General features: G+C 44.2%; 5 protein-coding genes across 5 annotated transcripts; 3 read left to right on the forward strand and 2 right to left on the reverse strand.

Annotated features, from left to right (window-relative positions):
- Positions 1-1,437: 1,437 nt before the first annotated feature.
- GL218_09313 (uncharacterized protein) lies at positions 1,438-2,762 on the forward strand (the record flags this gene model as incomplete). The annotated part of the gene is made up of 3 exons (XM_033586148.1): positions 1,438-1,688; positions 2,091-2,304; positions 2,373-2,762. The coding sequence occupies 3 exons, from the start codon at positions 1,438-1,440 to the stop codon at positions 2,760-2,762; spliced, it is 855 nt and encodes a 284-aa protein (XP_033439747.1).
- Positions 2,763-3,606: 844 nt separating this feature from the next.
- On the reverse strand, positions 3,607-5,174 carry GL218_09314 (Bifunctional solanapyrone synthase; the record flags this gene model as incomplete). Its single annotated transcript, XM_033586149.1, has 2 exons — positions 3,607-3,816; positions 3,894-5,174. The coding sequence occupies 2 exons, from the start codon at positions 5,172-5,174 to the stop codon at positions 3,607-3,609; spliced, it is 1,491 nt and encodes a 496-aa protein (XP_033439746.1).
- A 3,925-nt stretch (positions 5,175-9,099) lies between these two features.
- GL218_09315 (putative amino-acid permease PB1C11.02) lies at positions 9,100-13,699 on the forward strand (the record flags this gene model as incomplete). The annotated part of the gene is made up of 9 exons (XM_033586150.1): positions 9,100-9,382; positions 9,444-10,721; positions 11,181-11,422; positions 11,478-11,654; positions 12,620-12,659; positions 12,725-12,816; positions 12,885-13,270; positions 13,328-13,427; positions 13,484-13,699. 9 exons carry the CDS (start codon positions 9,100-9,102, stop codon positions 13,697-13,699), a joined length of 2,814 nt encoding a protein of 937 aa, XP_033439721.1.
- A 431-nt stretch (positions 13,700-14,130) lies between these two features.
- On the reverse strand, positions 14,131-15,554 carry GL218_09316 (uncharacterized protein; the record flags this gene model as incomplete). Its single annotated transcript, XM_033586151.1, has 3 exons — positions 14,131-14,186; positions 14,240-15,001; positions 15,101-15,554. 3 exons carry the CDS (start codon positions 15,552-15,554, stop codon positions 14,131-14,133), a joined length of 1,272 nt encoding a protein of 423 aa, XP_033439745.1.
- A 1,459-nt stretch (positions 15,555-17,013) lies between these two features.
- Positions 17,014-19,066, forward strand: GL218_09317 (Alpha-glucosidase; the record flags this gene model as incomplete). Its single annotated transcript, XM_033586152.1, has 4 exons — positions 17,014-17,065; positions 17,194-17,231; positions 17,296-17,824; positions 17,901-19,066. 4 exons carry the CDS (start codon positions 17,014-17,016, stop codon positions 19,064-19,066), a joined length of 1,785 nt encoding a protein of 594 aa, XP_033439720.1.
- Positions 19,067-19,951: the final 885 nt, after the last annotated feature.

The following is a 19,951-nucleotide window of genomic DNA, read 5'->3' on the forward strand; positions in this document are numbered from 1 at the left end:
ATACAAGGGATTCGATTGATATTAAGTATTGAGTAGCAAATCTACATTGTAAAGGCTAGTAACAGTTAGCTACCAAGGTTCATTCTCTGTGCTTTGACGCGACTTGATCCACTCTGCCTTAAATGAGGCTCTCCCATAGCATGGCCACGCTACCAAGAGGAAGGATGTTATGCGGAGCTCAAGTCCTAGACTAGGTACTCAATGATAGATCATGTAATAATATATATATAAATATTATATGAGATAGTTTGTCATCAAATATAAAGACCTTGGCAATAATGGTGAGATGCATAAAGACGCTACGCGTAGGGCTTATTTTTTTTTTCTTCTTTAAAATACGGCATTTATCTCCCCAGGTGGGACGCGTTAGGCCACTACGCTAAAGGGCGTCTGCTGACCGGGAAGTTCCGCTGACGCCAGAAGGGTTAGGTTTTTTTTTTTTCCCAATAATTCCCAAGACCTTTCTTCTCTGGATTCGCGAGTTCGACGATGGCGTCAGCATATTTTTCACGTCAGTTAGCAATGCCACACCACACAAAATTGTTTGGGTTTTATTAAGAGAATGTTGCAGGTAGAGATAATTAAATATGTGCTTTATCTACGTGAGAATGGTGTGAGTATTTGGTTGTTGTTGAACAGCCACTGTTGTGGATAAAAAGGGGGGAGGGTCAGTGGAGTTGTGTATACGCATGGTATGATGGTCTAATTCAGGAACCACATGCGATATTATACCAGCAGACTATATAGTTAGTAAATACTATTACTAACTACCCTATATGATTAAGAAGTACGGAATACCAGGAGATTGGAATTACTCCTCGCTAGATATTTCTATATATTCTTAACCCCAATAACAGCAAAGCTTTCCGATACGAGTACTGAAACGCGACAAGGATGCATAAGGCCAATGGGGGCGGACGAAGGACAGATGGGGAAGGTTTACAACGCTGGAGCTGAACCTTTGTCGATGGAGAATGGAGACTCTTTAGTACTAAATCCAAAAAGTTCATTGTGGGAACTCCCACGCGATGTCACCCTGGTGTCGCCTCAGTCAGCCTAGGATAGACTGAAGTGCCCCAGACGCACATACATAAATACATAGACTGGATTTTTTGGCAGGGCTGGGCTGGGCTAGCTGGGTTGGCTGGGCTGGCTCGGACAAGACAGGCTTAGACAACCCATAATATATTAATGCTACATCGACCGGTTCCTATGTGGATGCGGCGTCCCGATCCTTCTAAAAGCAAGGGCTTTTAGATCACCAGTCGCTCGCTGCCGGTCCCGAAGTTGCTTTTGATCTGTTTTTGCTCTGCTTCCTTCTGCAGCTATCGTATCGTCGTCTAACGGGCTTTCAACATTCCTGTAATTTGTCCGGAGTTGTAGTTGTAGTTGTTGCTATTGCTGCGTTGTCTTCGCTACTCACAAATCCCCTACGCCATGGCAGTCCAAACTACAACCGTTGCGAGCCTCCCATCTGGGACAGAATCAGGGACGACTTCGAACCCGACCACGGCGCCGTCAGTCTCCGTACTCACGCTTACGCAAAAGGAACTCACGACAACTTTCACTCCGCCAGCATCGTGTCGCGAGGTGCATCTTACGCAGTTGTCGTCACCGGGATATCAGCTTTGGCTCAACGAGCCGCAACCGGTGCCGAATTCGAAGATTGGAGATTGTTACCCGTCAGGGTATATTAATGGATATACTAGTGGTTAGTATGATGGTCTAATGCGGCTGTTTGCGACCTGTGATTCTGGGGTGTGCTAACGTGTTTTGTAGTATGTGATTAACCTGTTTTACTTGTTACGATGCTATGGATGAGTGGATGCTTTCTTGGCTGGAATAAGCATCGTGGAGACTCTAGGGAAAGTTATTAACATTTAGTAGATACAAAATGCCTCGAGTTCTATTGCTCCTATGTTCTCGCCGCTGGTCTGTCCCGAAAGTTGGAACACGGCGAGGACGTGGGAGAATGGATATATAGCTTGTTGCGCCTCGTAAGTGAAGATCTCTTATGCACTATACTATCATCTACGAGGGAAATGTATAATACACAATTATCATACGACGGGGTCTAACTATAACGACAGTGGTTTTCAGCTTCATCTTCCCGACAACCCGGTAGACACCAACCGGCCAGCGTACGGAGGTACCTGCTATAGTAATTTTCAAGTCGGCCAGACTGCTACGGTCACGGCGTATGATAACGCGAGTGTTACGGCGACGGTCGAATGGGTCGCTTCGGCTACTAACGACCAGGCTTATGCGCATCCTATAGACGGCTTTTCATTAAGTACGGACGACGTAAGTTCTTAAGACAAATACTCTTTTATCAAAATATAGATATGATAGATACTAAACGTGGAATCTAGTCAAACTCTACTGGACTCTCAGGTGGTGCAATTGCAGGCATCGTAATAGGCGTCCTAGCAGTCGTCATCGCTATCCTCGTTGGCCTATTATTCTTCTTAAGACGATATCGCCAGAAGAGAAAGCAGGAAGTACCCTTCGACGGATCCCAGCAAGTTCAACAAGAAGTTCCCCAAGAACAATACAGCAATAAGGAACCCTTGGTCTCCCCCAGCACCGGGTACGCACAATCACCATATACCGCCTCCACCGGAATTTATGAGGGCCCAACGCCTGCTTACAAGCCTACGGAACATTACGAACTTGATTCTCAAACGCCGAATGAGCTTGACTCTGGATGGGCGGGAGGCGAGCTGGAAAATCGGGAGGTGCCGGCGTATAGACGGAATTAAGGCGGTATTGTATAATAGAGCGGAGGAAATATCAACAGACGAAGACGGGGTATTTATACCATTACGACGCACTATTTGAAAATTCCTATTTTTTTATGCGTTGGGATTGGGTTGGAGAGTTACAATTTGAGCGAACATACGAAACTTACTACATACCGAGATCCTACGTTTCTCATACCACGCCCCGTACTTTCTACGTACCAGTGGCTAGCTTTACGAACGAATACCCCATAGCAGTTTTAAATAATACAGGTCATTAGGTATACATACCAAATCTACCTAATATTTTATATTTTATATTTTATATACCTAATCTTTCCGTCCTCGTTAGTTTATACCTAAGGTAGGTAGCTGGGAGAGTGTCAGACTGAAGTCCAAAACTTCATCATCAAATCTAAAAGTCGTGTGTTCAATCCACACTCACTGCATCATGAACAGACCAAGATTAGTCAAGTTACTTTTGGGGAGTTTATTTCTTTTTTTTCTGGAGTATTTTATTCTCTCCTTACTCGTTTACTTTATAGTGTCTTAAAAGGTTGACGTTTAGCTAGACGGGTGATTATCTCATGTCCTAGGTACCTACCTACCTACTTAGTTAGGTATTTACTGTATGAAGACCTGAAGCATCGTTATTATATATCATAAATACTATAATACTATATACTATTAATATATTATATATTGTTTCATCACTATAGAAGCTTATTACGCACCAACTGCCTATGCCTTCCGGGTATTGGTTATATCATAAAAGCATAAGACAAAAATGAGAATGAGACATAAAGGCTCGTGCTAAATACATAGGAGGTATATATATGGGTATCAATCAAGGTGAGCAGCATGTCTAAGGCTTCCAGCCTCCTGTTCGGTTTCGGAAGAAACCATCAGGATCTACACTCTCCGATACCGAGTGTGCGAATGCTCGGTTCTCTGGACGTAGTCGTGCGAAGTAGTCCTGCTGATGGAAACCGTAGTTCATGAACACGGGGAGGTAGATGTCGGGCAGGGTCCCGTCTTGTTGCCAGCCGAGTATGCGTTCGCGTACACCGCCGTACTATAGCTTCGTGTTAGTAAGTTGCTTTTATAAATCAAAGTTCAAGAAGGGGACATATGATTTCCCTGTATACTCACAGTATTCTGTAGCTTCTGATCCATCTTCGCATAGTCACTCTGCGGTAAGAAGCTATAGTTCATCTCGATAATCAGGCGGTGCGCCTCATCATCCGCATCAATTAAATCCACGCTCCTTGCCTTTGCGGCCTGTGCGATGGCCTTAGGGAAGGGCTGGTACGCGATAGAAGCGATGATACCAGGCTCGAGAAGCACCGTGTCGGTGATGTTTCGCCAATGGGCGTGAAGGCCTTCCATGACTTTCACGTTATTTTCAGCCGACGGCATGGGGATTGTCTCTGTTCCAATCTGCACGACGGATAGTGGGACAATAACCCAGTTGCTGCCGCCCATCAGATCGGCGTAGGTTTGCACCTTGGTGGTATCGAGGAGAGGCCCGGCATCAGTAAAGTTCTTAAAGGTTCCCTCGGGGACTACGGGGCCATCGTAGAAGAGGAACAGGATCCAGGTGTCGATGAGATCGATGTTGCCACGCTCCGCTGTGACAATGACGGCAGCCTTGTTGTCCTGGTTATACTCAGTGAAGTCCCGCACGGCCTTCAACAACTTCTTGTCTGTTTCAGGGCTATGAAGGAATACCAGGTTACCGCCGAAGACGTTACCTTGACGGTATAGTTGGAGGACGTATGTAGTCACGATACCAAAGTTGTTACCACCGCCCTTGAGAGCCTTGAACAGGTCTGCGTTATTGGTAGCAGATGCGGTTGTGATGGTACCGTTGGCGAGAACGATCTCGTATTCAAGTACGGAGGAAGCACTCCAGCCATACTGAGCCGACATATACGACAGACCACCGCCGAGAACAAGGCCGCCTACGCCTGTGTTGCCGATACGACCACCGACAAAGGTCCACCCGGTTCCCTGAAGTTCAGCGGAGATGCTGTCTAACCTCTGTCCAGGACCAACTCTAGCTATACCCGTCTCTTGATCCACGATGACCTGCGTAAGCTTCTGGGTTGAGATAAGGGGACCACCTTTGACGCTCGACCAGCCATTATTAGGATTATGTCCGCCAGACTTAATAGCAAACGGCTCCGTGTTATTATTGAGGACCTTCACGATGGCAGATACCTCGTTGGCATCCTTGGGGAAAAGAATACAAGAAGGCTTCAGGGCAGAGCATGAAGTAGACCAATACTCGTTTTGCTCCTTGATATATGATAGCTCAAGAGGATCAGCAACGTCAATGTTAGAAATATCCTTCAGGGTGGAGCAGGTGTCAGCGAGAGCTAGCCCTGACAGGGCGATAGCCGAGGCGGCAAGTATCCAGGTAGATACCATCTTGTCTTCTAGGAGAGACTCCGGACGATGGCTATATTTCTCTATGTCCCTCGGGACTGGCTAGTCGTGGATAGATGCTAAGGGACTGGTAGTCTACCGTAAAGTCTCGTAACTGGCGGCCGGTTCCCCCCCTAATATATATACAAGACATTTTCCACCGCCCAGCTACGAAGGAATATATTACTTGGTCGACTACAGGACATAGCCGAGGAATATCACCGATGAAGAACCAGGTTTAAAATTTCACGTCACGTAGCTCTCATCTCCAGATTTGGTTCAATGTCAGGGCCCGCCAGCAAGGATGACGGCACCAGCGCAAGGTTTCCAAATTTAAGTCACGTAGAAATGAACCTTCAACCTTACTTGACTGACTATAGTCACGTTAGCTTATCTGCTTCAGACACGTCTTTCAGCCTGCATGAGTTCTATAGTATCGGGTAGTATTAGTTGTGCGTAGACGAGAAAAAACACCCAATAATAAAATCCTACACGGTCTAGTAAGACGCAGCCTATGGTGCAGAGCCAATAACTAGACGAGAGTCGGATGCCGGGCATCCGGAAGCGAGAGCCGTCAGATGAGGAAAATGCAACGCTTGTGGTTCTGGTTCCTGGGGCGGGCGGGTAGTGATTACACTATGTTAGGTACCTAAGGTATGACTATGTGTCGATTTCAAGGAAGCGAGCGAGAGTTAGACTAGGAAAAGAAAGGTTGAGGTTTATAGTCGCATGTTTTCCAAGTTGCGCTAGGGCTAACGAGGACTACGGCTTGCATATATAATGAAGAACTAAAATTAAATCTTTTTCCTATCTAACTAACCGTTGAATATAACCGGCCGTGGCCTGTTGGATATCCGTCCCACTTCAGGCAAACGTTTTTGAAGAACACATCAGCTACCGGGCTACACCCACCCACCAGACTCACGCTAGCTGCCCTGCCAAGATCGAGGCTTACGGATGTGATTTCAGCCCGTTCTGGCGGGACGAGGGGGGGAAGAGAGGGGAGGGGGGCTCGATTTCAATAGTTTCCGCCTCATGACCGGGACGGATGCAGGTGCCAAGACTGTATGATCGTCATAGTTTTGCGAGTATACTAGAGTGAGCTACGTTTCCTAACATAGAGAACAATGCACAACTGACTTCATGTCGGTATGCGGAACTATAATATGTATGTCTTAAGATCTAGGTAGGTATGGGCTGGCACACACGATTATGGCGTTAATAAGATATATCACGTCACACGACAGTTTCGCTTGGAAAGTCATTTTACTACTAGGTATGTATGAAATGGCGATGGCGATGGCTCGAGCGGGATAAGCGTGTAAGCAGAGCCGCGGGTTTGTGGTTCTGCAGGATTGCGGGATCAAAAAGGTACCGTGTCACGCATACTAGACTTATTCCTACATATCGGTTACGCTTACCGCTGCCGTATAGGTTAGATTATTTCTCTAAGCATGCCTAGGTACTTGGGTCAGGTTAGGAGTTTCTCTGTTCTGTGACTTATACTTATACAAAAGAGATAATGCCCTAATAATATAGAGAAAGTATATGTTTCTTATAATTAACTAACTAACTAGGTAGTTAATAACTACTTAGTTAAGTTAATTAATTAATCTATAAGATAACTTAGACTTTAGCGATCAACGTTGAAAAGGGCAATAAAATATAACCTACACCGCAAAAAGCTATAGGACTTAATAGACTAGCCTCTGAACCTCGGGTCTCTATTCCGGCCTTATGGATCAGATGAACTAGGGTAAATGGTCCACTATCTCCGTAGGGAACGAATACCTGCATACTATTAGTCATTTGACCCCGATCGTGTAGGCGGCCCCATAACTTTTCATCTGATGTTTAGATTTTATCTGCACATAACATACACATAACATACTCGAGGTAGTATTCCTATTCCCCTTTCACTTCGTTGCTGACGTATACTCTCGTAGCGTTCCGATATGTATCGTACAATCTTACAACCTGCATGGAAATACGAAGACAACAGATGCATTAGCATTATGTCTCTTGATGTGCTTTAATCTTGATCTTGCATATTGCTCCGTATTTCTCCTGGGAGGGTTAATCATATCATATTAGAAAATGGAAATGGGTGTAAAGAACCATGCAGCTCATCGAAACTATGCAGCCACATCTCGTCCCTCGTGCGCCAGCCTATTATACCTACTCATAATATTCCGAGTCATGCCTCAGCGAATATGTCTCGAAGCCGAAAATTCCCTTTGACATGTCGTCGCGCCGAAGAGGGAAGTTACCTAAGCATATTTACATCACCCGGCATGTCGGTTTCAGAACGTCATCTTTAATAGGTCTGTCGTGGGGTAAATGGTACCGTGGTATTGGGGTTGTTGTCGCTGCTTGATTACGCATGGCCCAATACCACATAGATCAAGAAACTGGTGTATGTTTTACATCCCTCTCGTTTGAGTGCTTACAATGACGAGATGAAGTGAGGCTTCTATTCGATGAAGCAGTGCCGGCTTATAGATCTACCGCTAAATAAGATTAGACAGTTCATAGGTATGTATAGATAGTCTCCAACTCACAAATTTGGTTGAGGATGAGTTAAAGGTAAGGCGCGTCAGCGTTGCATTATGGTGATGACTATGACAGGTTGGTGATAGCTTGAAGGTGCTGTCATAACTCATATATCACTTATTGATGAGACTGAACATGCTAAGAGATAAGAATTTTGTAACATTGATAATCTCAGGTAATACCTAATTTTTCATTCAAAAGCTTACTCTCATTTGATAATTGTTTATATATTTAATATCCCATTTACTTTTAACTAAAAAGATAGTAGTGATACGGTATCGCACTTAATCTGACCGATAGTTCTGAGCTTCTGGCCATGAAGCATACAATAACAGTTGAGGTCTCCCCAGAAAAGATTAATTTTTTGACTCTGTTTAGTCAAGTCATGAGTTGACCAAATACCTCAAATATTAGGTAATTAATTATGATTATAGACTATTGATATTAAACTCTTCAAGGTAGTTTTACAGTGAGCTATTTCATATATGTATCATTCATATAACATATTTTATTAATTTGCTATAATGAATATGATAACGCCAGATAACGTTCGATAATCGTAACTAGAACACAATGGCCTCGTATATACGATAGAATTTGAGATCGCTTAAAAATCCGAATTTAGGTCGTATTTAATTTCAAGCCAGAGACTAAACTGAAAGATGGGAAGGTAATAATATAAGTCTATTATCACCTAACCGGCGGGGCCTTTAGACCCTTTATGCATATTAGAGCCTCACAAACAAGCTGCTAACCAACAGTAATTTATAGATGTCCCATAGCTTCTTATATAATTGTTGTTTCGCGGTTAGGTATAATCTTGAGTTGCTTTATATATCTCATCACACATTTTTATCAATTAAAGCCTATAAAGTAACTCGAGGTTTTAATAAAGCTTTTACTTTATTCCTCTGCCATTCTCGTTTAAGAGTCTCATCCAAAAACGTATAGCCCCTCATCTCACCTGGGTACTCTTTTACACAATCCTCCGTTTCAATCATCAATATAAGGAGTCAACCCCAGATCTTGGCCTCCCCCCTAATTTCTCAAATTCCCAAGAAGAGGCAAAAACCATAACGACGACATACAAACATCACACCTCGGTGAGGAATAACAACACCGTCTGCCTTCCCGATTAGGCAGGTCAAAGCATGTGCCAGCCTGTTTTAGGCTAGTCCAATAAGCTGTTTGCCTAAACACCATATTCACGTGAAATGACGTGCTTCGATACATGCAAAATCCATTTAATTTAAAGTCTTGTAGGCGCTTGTTATAATCAATAATGCGAGTTATGTCGTTGGTCAGGGGTAACCGACGACAAGCACTAAGTTGACGATATCTCGAGCTAAGCTAAGCTAAGTGTCAAAGCTGCATGATGGATGTCGACGCGGAAAAGAATGCGCAAGCTACGGCGACTGCATCCCATGGCATCGCCGACCACGGATATGTGGCGGAAGATAAGCTACGACGTTCGCTGTCCGCGCGCCAGGTTCAGATGATAGCTATCGGAGGTACCATCGGGACTGGTCTTTTTCTGGGGACGGGAAAAGCATTAGCGACCGGCGGACCGGCTTCGTTATTACTTAGTTATGCTATCGTGGGAGGCATCGTGTTCGTGACGATGTTGTGTCTTGGTGAGATGGCTGCTTTTGTTCCAGGTAAGAATATGCCGATAGTAACCGATCTCAGACTATTCTTATACTAACTTACCCCTTAAAGTGGCTGGCTCCTTTTGTTCCTTCTCGGCGCGTTATCTAGATGACGCCTGGGGTTTCGCTCTGACGTGGAATTATTGGTTTAACGATGCTGTGTCTACGGCTGCTGATCTAGTTGCCTTGCAGCTAATCCTCCAGTATTGGACCGATACCTTCCCGTGGTATGCTCTCGGCCTTATCATTTGGTTCTTACTCATCTTGGCCAATATTATAAACGTACGGGCCTATGGTGAAGTAGAGTACTGGCTGTGTCTTCTAAAGGTCATCACCATTGTCATATTCATCATCCTGAGCATCGCTGTAAACGTCGGCGGAAACACGACACACGAATATATCGGTGCGCGAAACTGGTATATTGGCGATGCTCCCTTCGTGGGAGGTATTGGTGGATTTGCTAGTGTCTTTGTAACCGCATCTTTTGCTTACGGCGGCACTGAGTCGATCGCTATCACTGCCGGTGAGACTAAGGACCCGGCTCGCCAGCTACCGCGCGTTGTTAAGAATGTCTTCTGGCGGATCCTGTTCTTTTATATCCTTGGTTCTCTGATGATCGGCCTTAATGTGCCGTATAACTATCCAGGCCTCAATTCTAAAAATACTCGTACATCTCCCTTCACTATCGCTTTTCAGCTAGCTGGGTCTAAAGTAGCAGGGTCCTTCGTCAACGTTGTTATCCTTACAAGTGTTATTTCGGCAGGAAATCATGCGCTTTTCGCTGGGTCTCGTCTATTATACACCTTATCTATTAATGGTCACGCGCCGAAGGTGTTTGGACGTTTGACTCGATTCCAGGTCCCTTGGGTATCTGTCCTCTTCACCTCGTTCATTTCCGGTCTGCTGTTTGGCGCATCTTTTATCGGTGCAGGCCAGCTGTGGACGTGGTTGCAAAACCTTGTTGGTGTCTCTAATCAGCTATCATGGATCAGCATTGGTGTCGCATCGCTACGGTTCCGTGCCGGCTTGAAAGCACAGGGAAAGGAGCATCTCTTGCCCTTCAAGAACTGGACATATCCGGCAGGACCAATCATTGCCATCGTACTAAACAGCTTTATCGTTCTCGTTCAGGGGTGGAGTTGTTTCAGCCCGACTTTTAACGCTGTTGATTTTGTTAGTTTTTACATCGAGTTACCCTTGTTTGCCTTGATGTTCGTCGCGTGGAAGTTGATTAAGAAGACGAAGTTCAAGAAGGCGAGCGAGATGGATCTAGTTACTGATGTGTATACGAAGGACGACGTAGAGCCGGAGGAGGAAGGATGGGGTGGAAGGGCTAAGAGAATTGGTGGTTGGTTCTGTTTTTAGTTGTGTTGCCCGGTTTAATTATGGATTGATTATCTGGTTATGTTACCTAGAGTTATAAGTTTCAATATACCCTCTCATATTCGTTTCTTATGTAAATTTCCGATACTTCCCGTACGGATGCCACATTATGTTGTGATACAAACCAACAACTATCTGCATTCTCTATCATTTATTATTTATCTGATAGATGTTAGATGCTTTATTAATATATGGAGATAATATCATAATTTTTGTAAAATAAATTCAACAAGGGTCCGGGTCATGTGTTAGTGAAAGAGCTCCGAAACCGAGGCCGAGGCCGAGACCGGGGAAATAAATTCAAATCGCCACTAATTCAAAGACTTCCATTATAAGCATTTAGAATAATTGGGGTTTCTTCAGATTTTTATTTTTATTTTTTTACGACTAAACACGATGTCGTATGGATCCGTAAGTGCGTCAGAGGGATCTACGAAGGATTCCGATACTCTCGTTCAATCATCGCAGGTTGGAGATGATGTTGAAAGTGGAAGCATGGCCCCGCGTGTTGGTGTTGATGTTGGTGAACAGAACCAGGACCAGGAAGAAGGTCTTGTAGAGCATAGCGATGAACAAAACCAAAATGCATGGCAGAAATTAAAGGAATTCTACGAAAGAAACATTGGTCTCTTCTTCGTATTCCTCGCCCAAGTTTTTGCATCGCTAGTACGTTAAAACAATCTTGCTCAAATTTAATTATGGATATTAACGACTGGAATAGATGACAATGACAACACGACTACTCGAGACGGGCTTTGAAACAAAGTTTCACGCCTTGCAGATTATTTTCGTACGCATGCTTGCAACGGCGATATTGGGTTCTCTGTACATGTGGTACAAGAAAGTTCCCGATTTTCCGCTTGGCCGTCGCGATATCCGGGGCCTCTTGGTGTTGCGGGTACGGTGGACTATTAGTCCAACTGTGCCAAAATCAAGAATGTCGGTCGCACTATATCTAATAAGGTAATAGTAACATTAAGATTACAGTATAAGCTCGACTATTTCTACTATATACACAATCTATAAGGTAATATATACCTTTTATATAGGGATAACTTTACTAATATACGTTCAAATTATTCGAAATTGGTATTGGTATTTTTATTAAAAAAAGACAAAAATTTCAACCTAGGTCTTATATAACTCGACCTTAAATTCGTAAAGATATTAAAAAATATAAGCATCATGAAATACATCATGAAATACATCATGAAATACATCATGAAATACATCATGACAAACTAGAAACAATAGCCAATCAGATCAAACCTTCACTTTAACCTTAAATATATACAAATACGTAAATATACAGGATACAACTTATACACTGTAATAACTTTACGAATATCCTATTTTAAAAATTATAATTGGTGTCATTTTATAGCTTCAATTAATGCGAAAATAATGATTCAGGTTGCATCTTTATATGTCTTTAAGCTGGAGTATTATATCAATATCAAATAGGTACTATGTAAAAAGACTAACACGTGATACCCTTCAAGACCACCACTTATAGATATCTAAGGTAGGTATTTCAACAACGGATAAATTATTCAATACGCATCTTATAAGCATGCAAGTAGGATCATTATTTTCGCATCAATTAAATCTATAAAATGATACCAATCATAGTACTAGAAATGTGATATTTATAAAGTTATTTAAGTATATTGTCCAAGACGAAGTCCGTTATATTATGAGGTACGGTAATAAAATTAATAAAATAAATAAAATAATAAAAAATCTTATATCTCAGGTATTTCGGGATACTGTGCACTAGCGTTGCTTATTAAACTACCCTTTTTGGACAGCTCCCACCCATTTTCTTGATTTTGGCACAGTTGGACTAATAGTCCACCGTAGCGGGGGTTGGCTGGCTTCACGGGCCTTTTCTGCTCTTACTGTAAGTTTAATCTACCTCTATATGCATACATTGATGAAACGGTCGGAGCTGACATCTGTTACAAGACTCGCTATCGTATTTAAACATATCAGACGCTACAGTGATTTCCTTCCTGGTACCAACTATGACCGCCTTCGTATGTTTTATAGCTCTGAGAGTAAGTATAGCGTGCACCCGAAGTTTTATTTTTAATAGATATTGTTTTAACCTGTTCTAACCTGTTAGGAACCATTTACGGTGAAAGAGGCTATAGCGGGTTTGATCGCATTCGCTGGTGTGCTCTTCATCGCCCGACCGACGTTTCTCTTTCCACAGCATGGATCACATGAGCCGGAGCTCAACGGGACGAGGCTATTTATGGTAGACCAGCCCAAGGGCATAGTCCCCTCTGTACCTGCAACACCGGCTGAACGCTCCATCGCCGCGCTCTTGGCCGTCATCGGAACATTTGGCGCCGCTACTGCGTACTCTACCATTCGAGTTATTGGGAAGCGCGCGCACTCGCTTGTGAGTGTCAACTACTTTGCTGTCCTTGCGACTGTTGGATCGTTCGTTATTATCCTCGTTGTTCCGGATTTGCACTTTGAGATCCCTCAGAATGTTACGCAATGGTAAGATATACCTTTCGTTTTTTGATTTACTAAACAGTCACGACTAACATTATGTAGGACTTTGCTAGTAGCCATAGGTATCGCCGGGTTTTTGCTACAGTTTCTCCTGACGGAGGGTCTGCAGAGGGAGAAGGCGGGTAGAGCGACGAATCTCATAGTAAGTTATTGTTATGCAAAGCATATATGAGAGTTAGAACTAACCAGGGAATCCAGTATACGCAAATGGTTTTTGCGCTCATCCTCGAGAGAGTGATCTGGGGAACTACACCTCCTGTCGAGAGTCTCTTTGGTAGTACGTTAATTATCGGGTCTGCTATATGGGTTAGTCTACAGAAGAGTAAGACGACCACCAAGCAGAAAGCTCTGGTTGCCGACGAAGAGCGGAGCCTTTTAGGGGATGATGCTCCTACAGAGAGTCGTGAGGACTAATAAAATGTTATGTATTTGTATAATAATAACCATGGTGTTCTATGTAATCGACAGGCATCTCGTGTACAATGTGGGGAGTCTCCATCTCTGCTGCTCGGTCCGTGATATTAGCTGGTAATTGCCACGTCGTCGGCGCTAGCTCGTACGGCATATGCTGCGAATACCCAACGGGTGGTTTAAATTCGTTAGCATCTACGACGTTCATGGTATTATGAACGATTGGCTTGTCTTTGATTAGAGATAAACCACATAGCGAAACCCCTTTACCATGTTTCCTATATCTCCACATGACGAAACATACGAAACTCAACAACATCAATCCAATTACTCCACCCACAGTTGCGCCAGCGATTGTACCTACCATGGAATTATATCCTAACGCTAGATTATTAAAGACTAAAACGCCCGAGGATGTATTGGAGGATGTATTGCTATCCGGCTCCGGGAGCGGCGTCCAATGTCCATTCCATGATGTGACCCAGTCGTTCTTACTAGCCTCTAAAGTCCGGCAATCACTATCCATGGCCATTACGTTCTCACTATTGAGATTGGGTCCAGGTGCTTGTGACAGGAAGTACACCGCGGTTTGAAAGTTCGCGCCGATGAAGGTATCTTGTAAGAACGCGCGGCCGAGGGCATATGCGCCGTTCGACGCTGCGTTACAAGGGAAATAGGGAGTTGGTTTGTCGACGAGGGGTTGGTCGAGAGTTAGGTTTAGGTGCGTGAATGGTACCGAGATGTTGACTTTGCGTAAGTTGCTGTCCGGGTCTACGAATGTAAATGTTAGGACGGAGGGTGATTGCACGATCCGTGTGTAGTCTGGTGATTTCGTGTCCCAGAGGTAAAGGCCAAGTCCGTCGTCAAGTTTCACCGGGATCTCGGCGGCGATGGCGTCGCATGTACTTTTGGGTAAGTTTAGATATGGAAGACAGGGGTCGATGATGACGCCGAGTTGGTTGCCTATGGAAGAATTTCCTGATGCTAGTAGGCCTCCTTTCGAGGTCCAGGGAAATGGTGAACCCCCTTTGACTACGTTGATCGAGATATCTACGAGGGGCGCGTTTGAAAATGCGATAAACGGGTCAGGTATAGGAAGAGATAGCATGTCGTTAACGGCCCTGTTCCTATCATATCCGCCTAGCCAGAGCGATCCTGAGACCCGATTGGGAGCAGCTGAGCCGATATGCATTCCGAAAGTCTGAGAGGCGATGGCGTGGTTCGTGAATAGAGTCCCAGCAAGCAGACTCGTATTGACGGCGCCGGCAACCTGCCCTGGTATTATTTCGAATGTATGGTTAATAACTACACACCACGTATTAGCGAAATGTCAAGGGGACATGTTTGGATATCTCCTTATAAGATCAGTAGCTAAGGGGCACGAGTTAACGGCATCATACATACTATTAGGTGCAGCACCGAGGCTAAGACACCCCGCGAATAAGGGGTACTCGTTCCCATTAGGATATCGAAGCTGAGTATCACTCATGAGAGCCATGGCAAAGTTATCAACGCTAACTGGACTCCAATGGCTCGAATCCTTTCCCAGGGAAATGCGGTCGGTATACCGCTTTGCATCAGTCCCTACAGCATCCATGTCAGACGCGTAGTATGCGCTGGCGCTGAAATCGATATTTGGTACGTCTCCGGTGCCTACCGACTCGTCGTAGATAGCGCCGGCTTGTTTCGCGTAGCATGGTTGGCCCGCAGTTGTGGTATTTCCGCAGTAAGTTGCGCCAGGGAAATAGGATTCCCACATCCTCCCGGCATATACGGTGACATCTTGCTCGCTTCCTAGTGTTACTTCTACTGCGTTCCAAGGCCCGTCCGGCCCGAGTGTCTTGTCCGACCACCGCATTGCTCTGGGTACCTCCATTGGACCACTTTGCTAACGACGAGGTCGGCGGGATAAAAGTTGTCGGTATGGCGCTTTCATTGGCATCTTCTGGTTGCTTGAACTTTAGGGTTAGAGATCAAGATTCCAGTAAGGAGATTTCTAAAGGTAGGTAGGTAGGTAAGTAGTATACCATATGACAACTACTAGAGGAAAGGCGTCAAGCGAAGATAATGAGAAATCTTAGTCTAATTTCATTTTCTGCTGTATTAAATCCTATATTACAATATAGGAGCCCCGTAGTTCTCCAGGTCTTAGGGGTCAGCTATATATGGTAGGATTTGCACTAATCAAGTAGTCAAGCTAAGTCTTGAAGAGTGTGGGCTAAAGAGGAATATATCATTCTCCTATTCCTAATTTCATAGAGTATCATGCATGATTTGTCTTTGGTGTTCATAGTGCACCCCAGACATGGTTCTCAGCTTGACCCCTGGGATTGTATCACGGCATTATACTAAACATATATTATAGATTAAGGAGCTGTGTAAGTACCTAAGGTATGGCGATTTCATTTCTTCGGTAGACATGGTTGCACTACCGCCCCCAATAATATACTCCTGAAACCGTGAAGGATTATCACGGCGTCGAGTGCATCTCGGATCTGTAGCCGCAACTGGCTTACATATCTCATATATATTCCTTTATTTTTAGCGAAGTTAAATTTCAATATTTAAAGCACTCTCCTACGCTTCACATTTCTATATGGGGGATTTAGTTGGGTTGCACTGGGGGAACATTATGAAATGATAGGTCACATATACCCCTTAATAATCCGAGTCACCGTAGAATAGGTATCTACCTCTTAGGTAGCCTATAGCAGATCAATAGACTTAAAACGTTATCATCATCATCATCATCATCAGCCGTCTTAGCCTTGGTGTTTCTTGCTTTCACGGAGGTATTACCTACTCGTCTTCCCTGTTGGTGTGAAAAGGGATGAGAGCGCAAGAATATAACTAGTATACCTAAATAAACATAAAATTATACTATTTTTCACAAGTCTATGTGTAAGTAAATGTTAGCGAAAAAAAAGGGTTATCATTAGATTTATTCAATTACCTAGGTAAGCATCCATTGTTTAACACAAATCCCCTTGTGTGATTCCCCTTAAGCCTCCACTAATGCCCGCTCAAAGGAGGGGGGGGCATCTCTCCAACTGGATATCCGATAATAGGAACCAAAACATTATGCGGTGCTACTAGATAGCTGCAACCAACCATCTACGCATACAGGTTGAGCTCACTTAATATTTATGCAAGAAACTGTAGATCTCAACAGTCAGATGCGGCTCGACGTCAGTTGATGGTCTTGAGGGGAAACGCATTGATGCCTAATGTAGACAAGTTTAAACTATATTGCTGCTACTAAACAGAACCGATGGAAGCGTTAGAAGTTATTTTTGAAGTTTTATGTTCATCTAAAAATGGCTGCGACCGAGTCATCTTATTCAACACCTAAGTGGTGGAAAGAAGCTGGTATGTCAACCGAATTATCTGACCCTTGAAAACCTAACTACCTAGGTAGCCTATTTCTGCTGCTTAAATCCATGTTATATCATAGAAATGTTATGCTAGTGAATGAAAACTGACTTTTGAGTTCCCAGTGGTCTATCAAATCTACCCAGCAAGCTTCCAGTGCCAGGTAGGTACATCTTGAGGCCGTTCCACCAGAATAGTATTAATTATGTATAATCCCATGTGAAAAGCCTGGAGTGACCTCAGGATGGGGTACCGTAAAGGGTATTACTTCGCGGCTGGATTACCTCAAGTCCCTGGGTATTGATGTGGTCTGGTCATCACCTATCCTCAAATCTCCACAGGCAGACATGGGTTATGATATCGCCGACTACAAGCAGCTCGACGAGCGATATGGGACTCTGGAGGACATCGACGAGTTGATTACCGAGCTTAAGAAGCGCGATATGAAACTAATGATGGACCTGGTAGTGAATCATACTAGTAATGAGCATCCATGGTTTCTTGAGAGCCGCGCGGGCATCGATAGTCCAAAGCGCAGCTGGTACATATGGAAGAAGCCGAAGAGCATTGGTCCCGACGGCGTACCAGAGCCGCCTAATAATTGGGCACAGATCCTGGGTGAAGCTAATTCCGCCTGGACATATGACGAGAAAACTGGCGAATTCTATCTAAGTCTTTTCACTCCGGAGCAGCCAGACTTGAACTGGGAAAACCCTGAAGTTCGAGATGCTGTTTGGGATGTAATGCATTTTTGGAGTGCGTAGCATATTCATTTGCCCCCTTTGATCTCTGCCTTAAGATCGGAACCTGTACAATGCTAACCCTACTACAGTGACTCGAGGTGCATCTGGTTTTCGAATGGACGTCATTAATCTAATATCCAAAGCACCTGGCTTTCCCGATGCAGATATAGTATTGGATCCCGGGCATAGGTACCAGCCTGGGTCTAAATACTTCGTCAATGGACCGAGACTACACGAATTCCTACGAGAAATGTACCGGAAGGTGCTGAGTAAGTACGACACGATTACGGTCGGAGAGATGCCCGGAGTCAGCGACGAGAAGGAAGTCCTGCGAAGCGTCGGTGCCAATTCTGAGGAGTTAAGGATGATATTCATCTTTGATCTAGTCGATATCGACAAGCCGAACGTTAGGATGGCCCTTAAGCCCTGGGATGTCAAAGAGATGAAGTCGATTATCACAAGGTGGCAGCGGGTTATGATAGAGAACGACGGCTGGAACTCAGTGTTTATTGAAAATCACGACAATCCCAGATCAGTCTCACGGTATACTGATGACAGTGATGAGTGGCGAGAAAAGGGGGCAAAACTCCTTGCTCTCATGCAGACTACCCTCGGGGGTACACTTTTCGTCTACCAGGGCGAGGAGATCGGTATCCGTAACGCTCCTACGACCTGGGACATCTCTGAGTTTAAGGACATCGAGACCATCAACTACTGGAAGAAATGCGAAATGCTGTATGCAGGCGACAAAGAGAAACTCGCCTACGGCCGCAAAGTAATTGACATGAAGGCGCGTGACCATGCTAGAACTCCTATGCAGTGGACCGCAGGGGAGAACGCAGGGTTCTGTGACCCAGGTACTAAGCCGTGGATGCGAGTTATAGATGACTATCAAAAGATTAACGTCGAGGTTCAAATCAAAGCAGATGACCCCAACGAGTTTTCAGTCTGGCAGTTCTGGCAATGGGCTCTCAAACAGAGAAAAGATCATGCGGATGCTTTCGTGTACGGAGACTTCCAGGAGTTGTCTCCCGAGCACCCGGATGTCTTTGCATATGTTCGTGCAAGTGGTAAGGGGGATCGCTGGCTCGTCGTTCTTAATTTTTCTAAGAAAGAGCTTGAGTGGACATTACCCTCAGACTTCGAGGTCGAGTTGTGGGCTGCCGGTAATTATAGGAAAGGGGCTCCGGAGAAACCAAAGCAGTCAAGTTTGCCTTTGAAGCCTTGGGAGGGCGTATTGGGGAAGCTTAAATAACCCCTTAAGCCTCTTAAGCCATTAAAGCGAAAGGATATAATAACTCGCAAAGTAGGCAGGATCGAGATATACTTAGTTTACCTAGGTTAGGTTATGTACCTTTGGGAAAGAATAGTTATCTCTGTACTTTCCTAAGTTAGTGCCAATTTAGTCCATGTCGTTCCTTCTGTTATATAACAACTAAAGCAAACAAGCAGTCGCGTTCACTTATCTACATGTCACTTATCAAGTACAAGTAAGTGCATAGTAACGTGGTAGCAACCACCAAAAAGGTTATAAATTAAAATAATTATCGTAATCTTTAACAAGCTTGCAAAAGCTTCGAAGTTGGTCGAGTGGCTAGGTCGCGGCTACGTCCACTCGCCCAGAAGCGGCCATTACTTTCGGTGAAGATGAACGTCGGATGCAGGGTAGGGTTGACCTAAAAATCCCCTGTCTGTATCTTACTCAATCTGAAATCCGCAAGTTTGAACCCCTTCTGAAAAGACTTCGCGCGGCGAGGGTTCGATGCTAACGAGTGTTGAGCCTTTGCTGTATTTTTTTTTTCCTTTTTTTTTTTTTTGGTCTCTTCCTTACCTTTTCTCCTTTGCTTTCGACATTCTTTACAGGTAGTTGGATTTTAAACATGCAAATAATTATCTCGTGAGATTTGAACTTGTTGGTGTAACCCTTTGCTTGTACATTTGAATTCGAAGCTGAGCTAAACTGGAGTATATAATTGGACAACGCTAAGGCGGGACCTGTCGTGTCACTCCGGTTATGTTACAACAACCATTACCTATTTGTCAAATGAATGGAGTGCTTATTGTCGAGTAGAACCATATATTCTAACACATATCCTTTAGGATTATTATATATATATCTAAACATGAATATAGGCGAAGC

Source organism: Daldinia childiae, assembly GCF_008694065.1.
Source record: "Daldinia childiae strain JS-1345 chromosome Unknown Scaffold18, whole genome shotgun sequence".
Lineage (NCBI taxonomy): Eukaryota > Fungi > Ascomycota > Sordariomycetes > Xylariales > Hypoxylaceae > Daldinia > Daldinia childiae.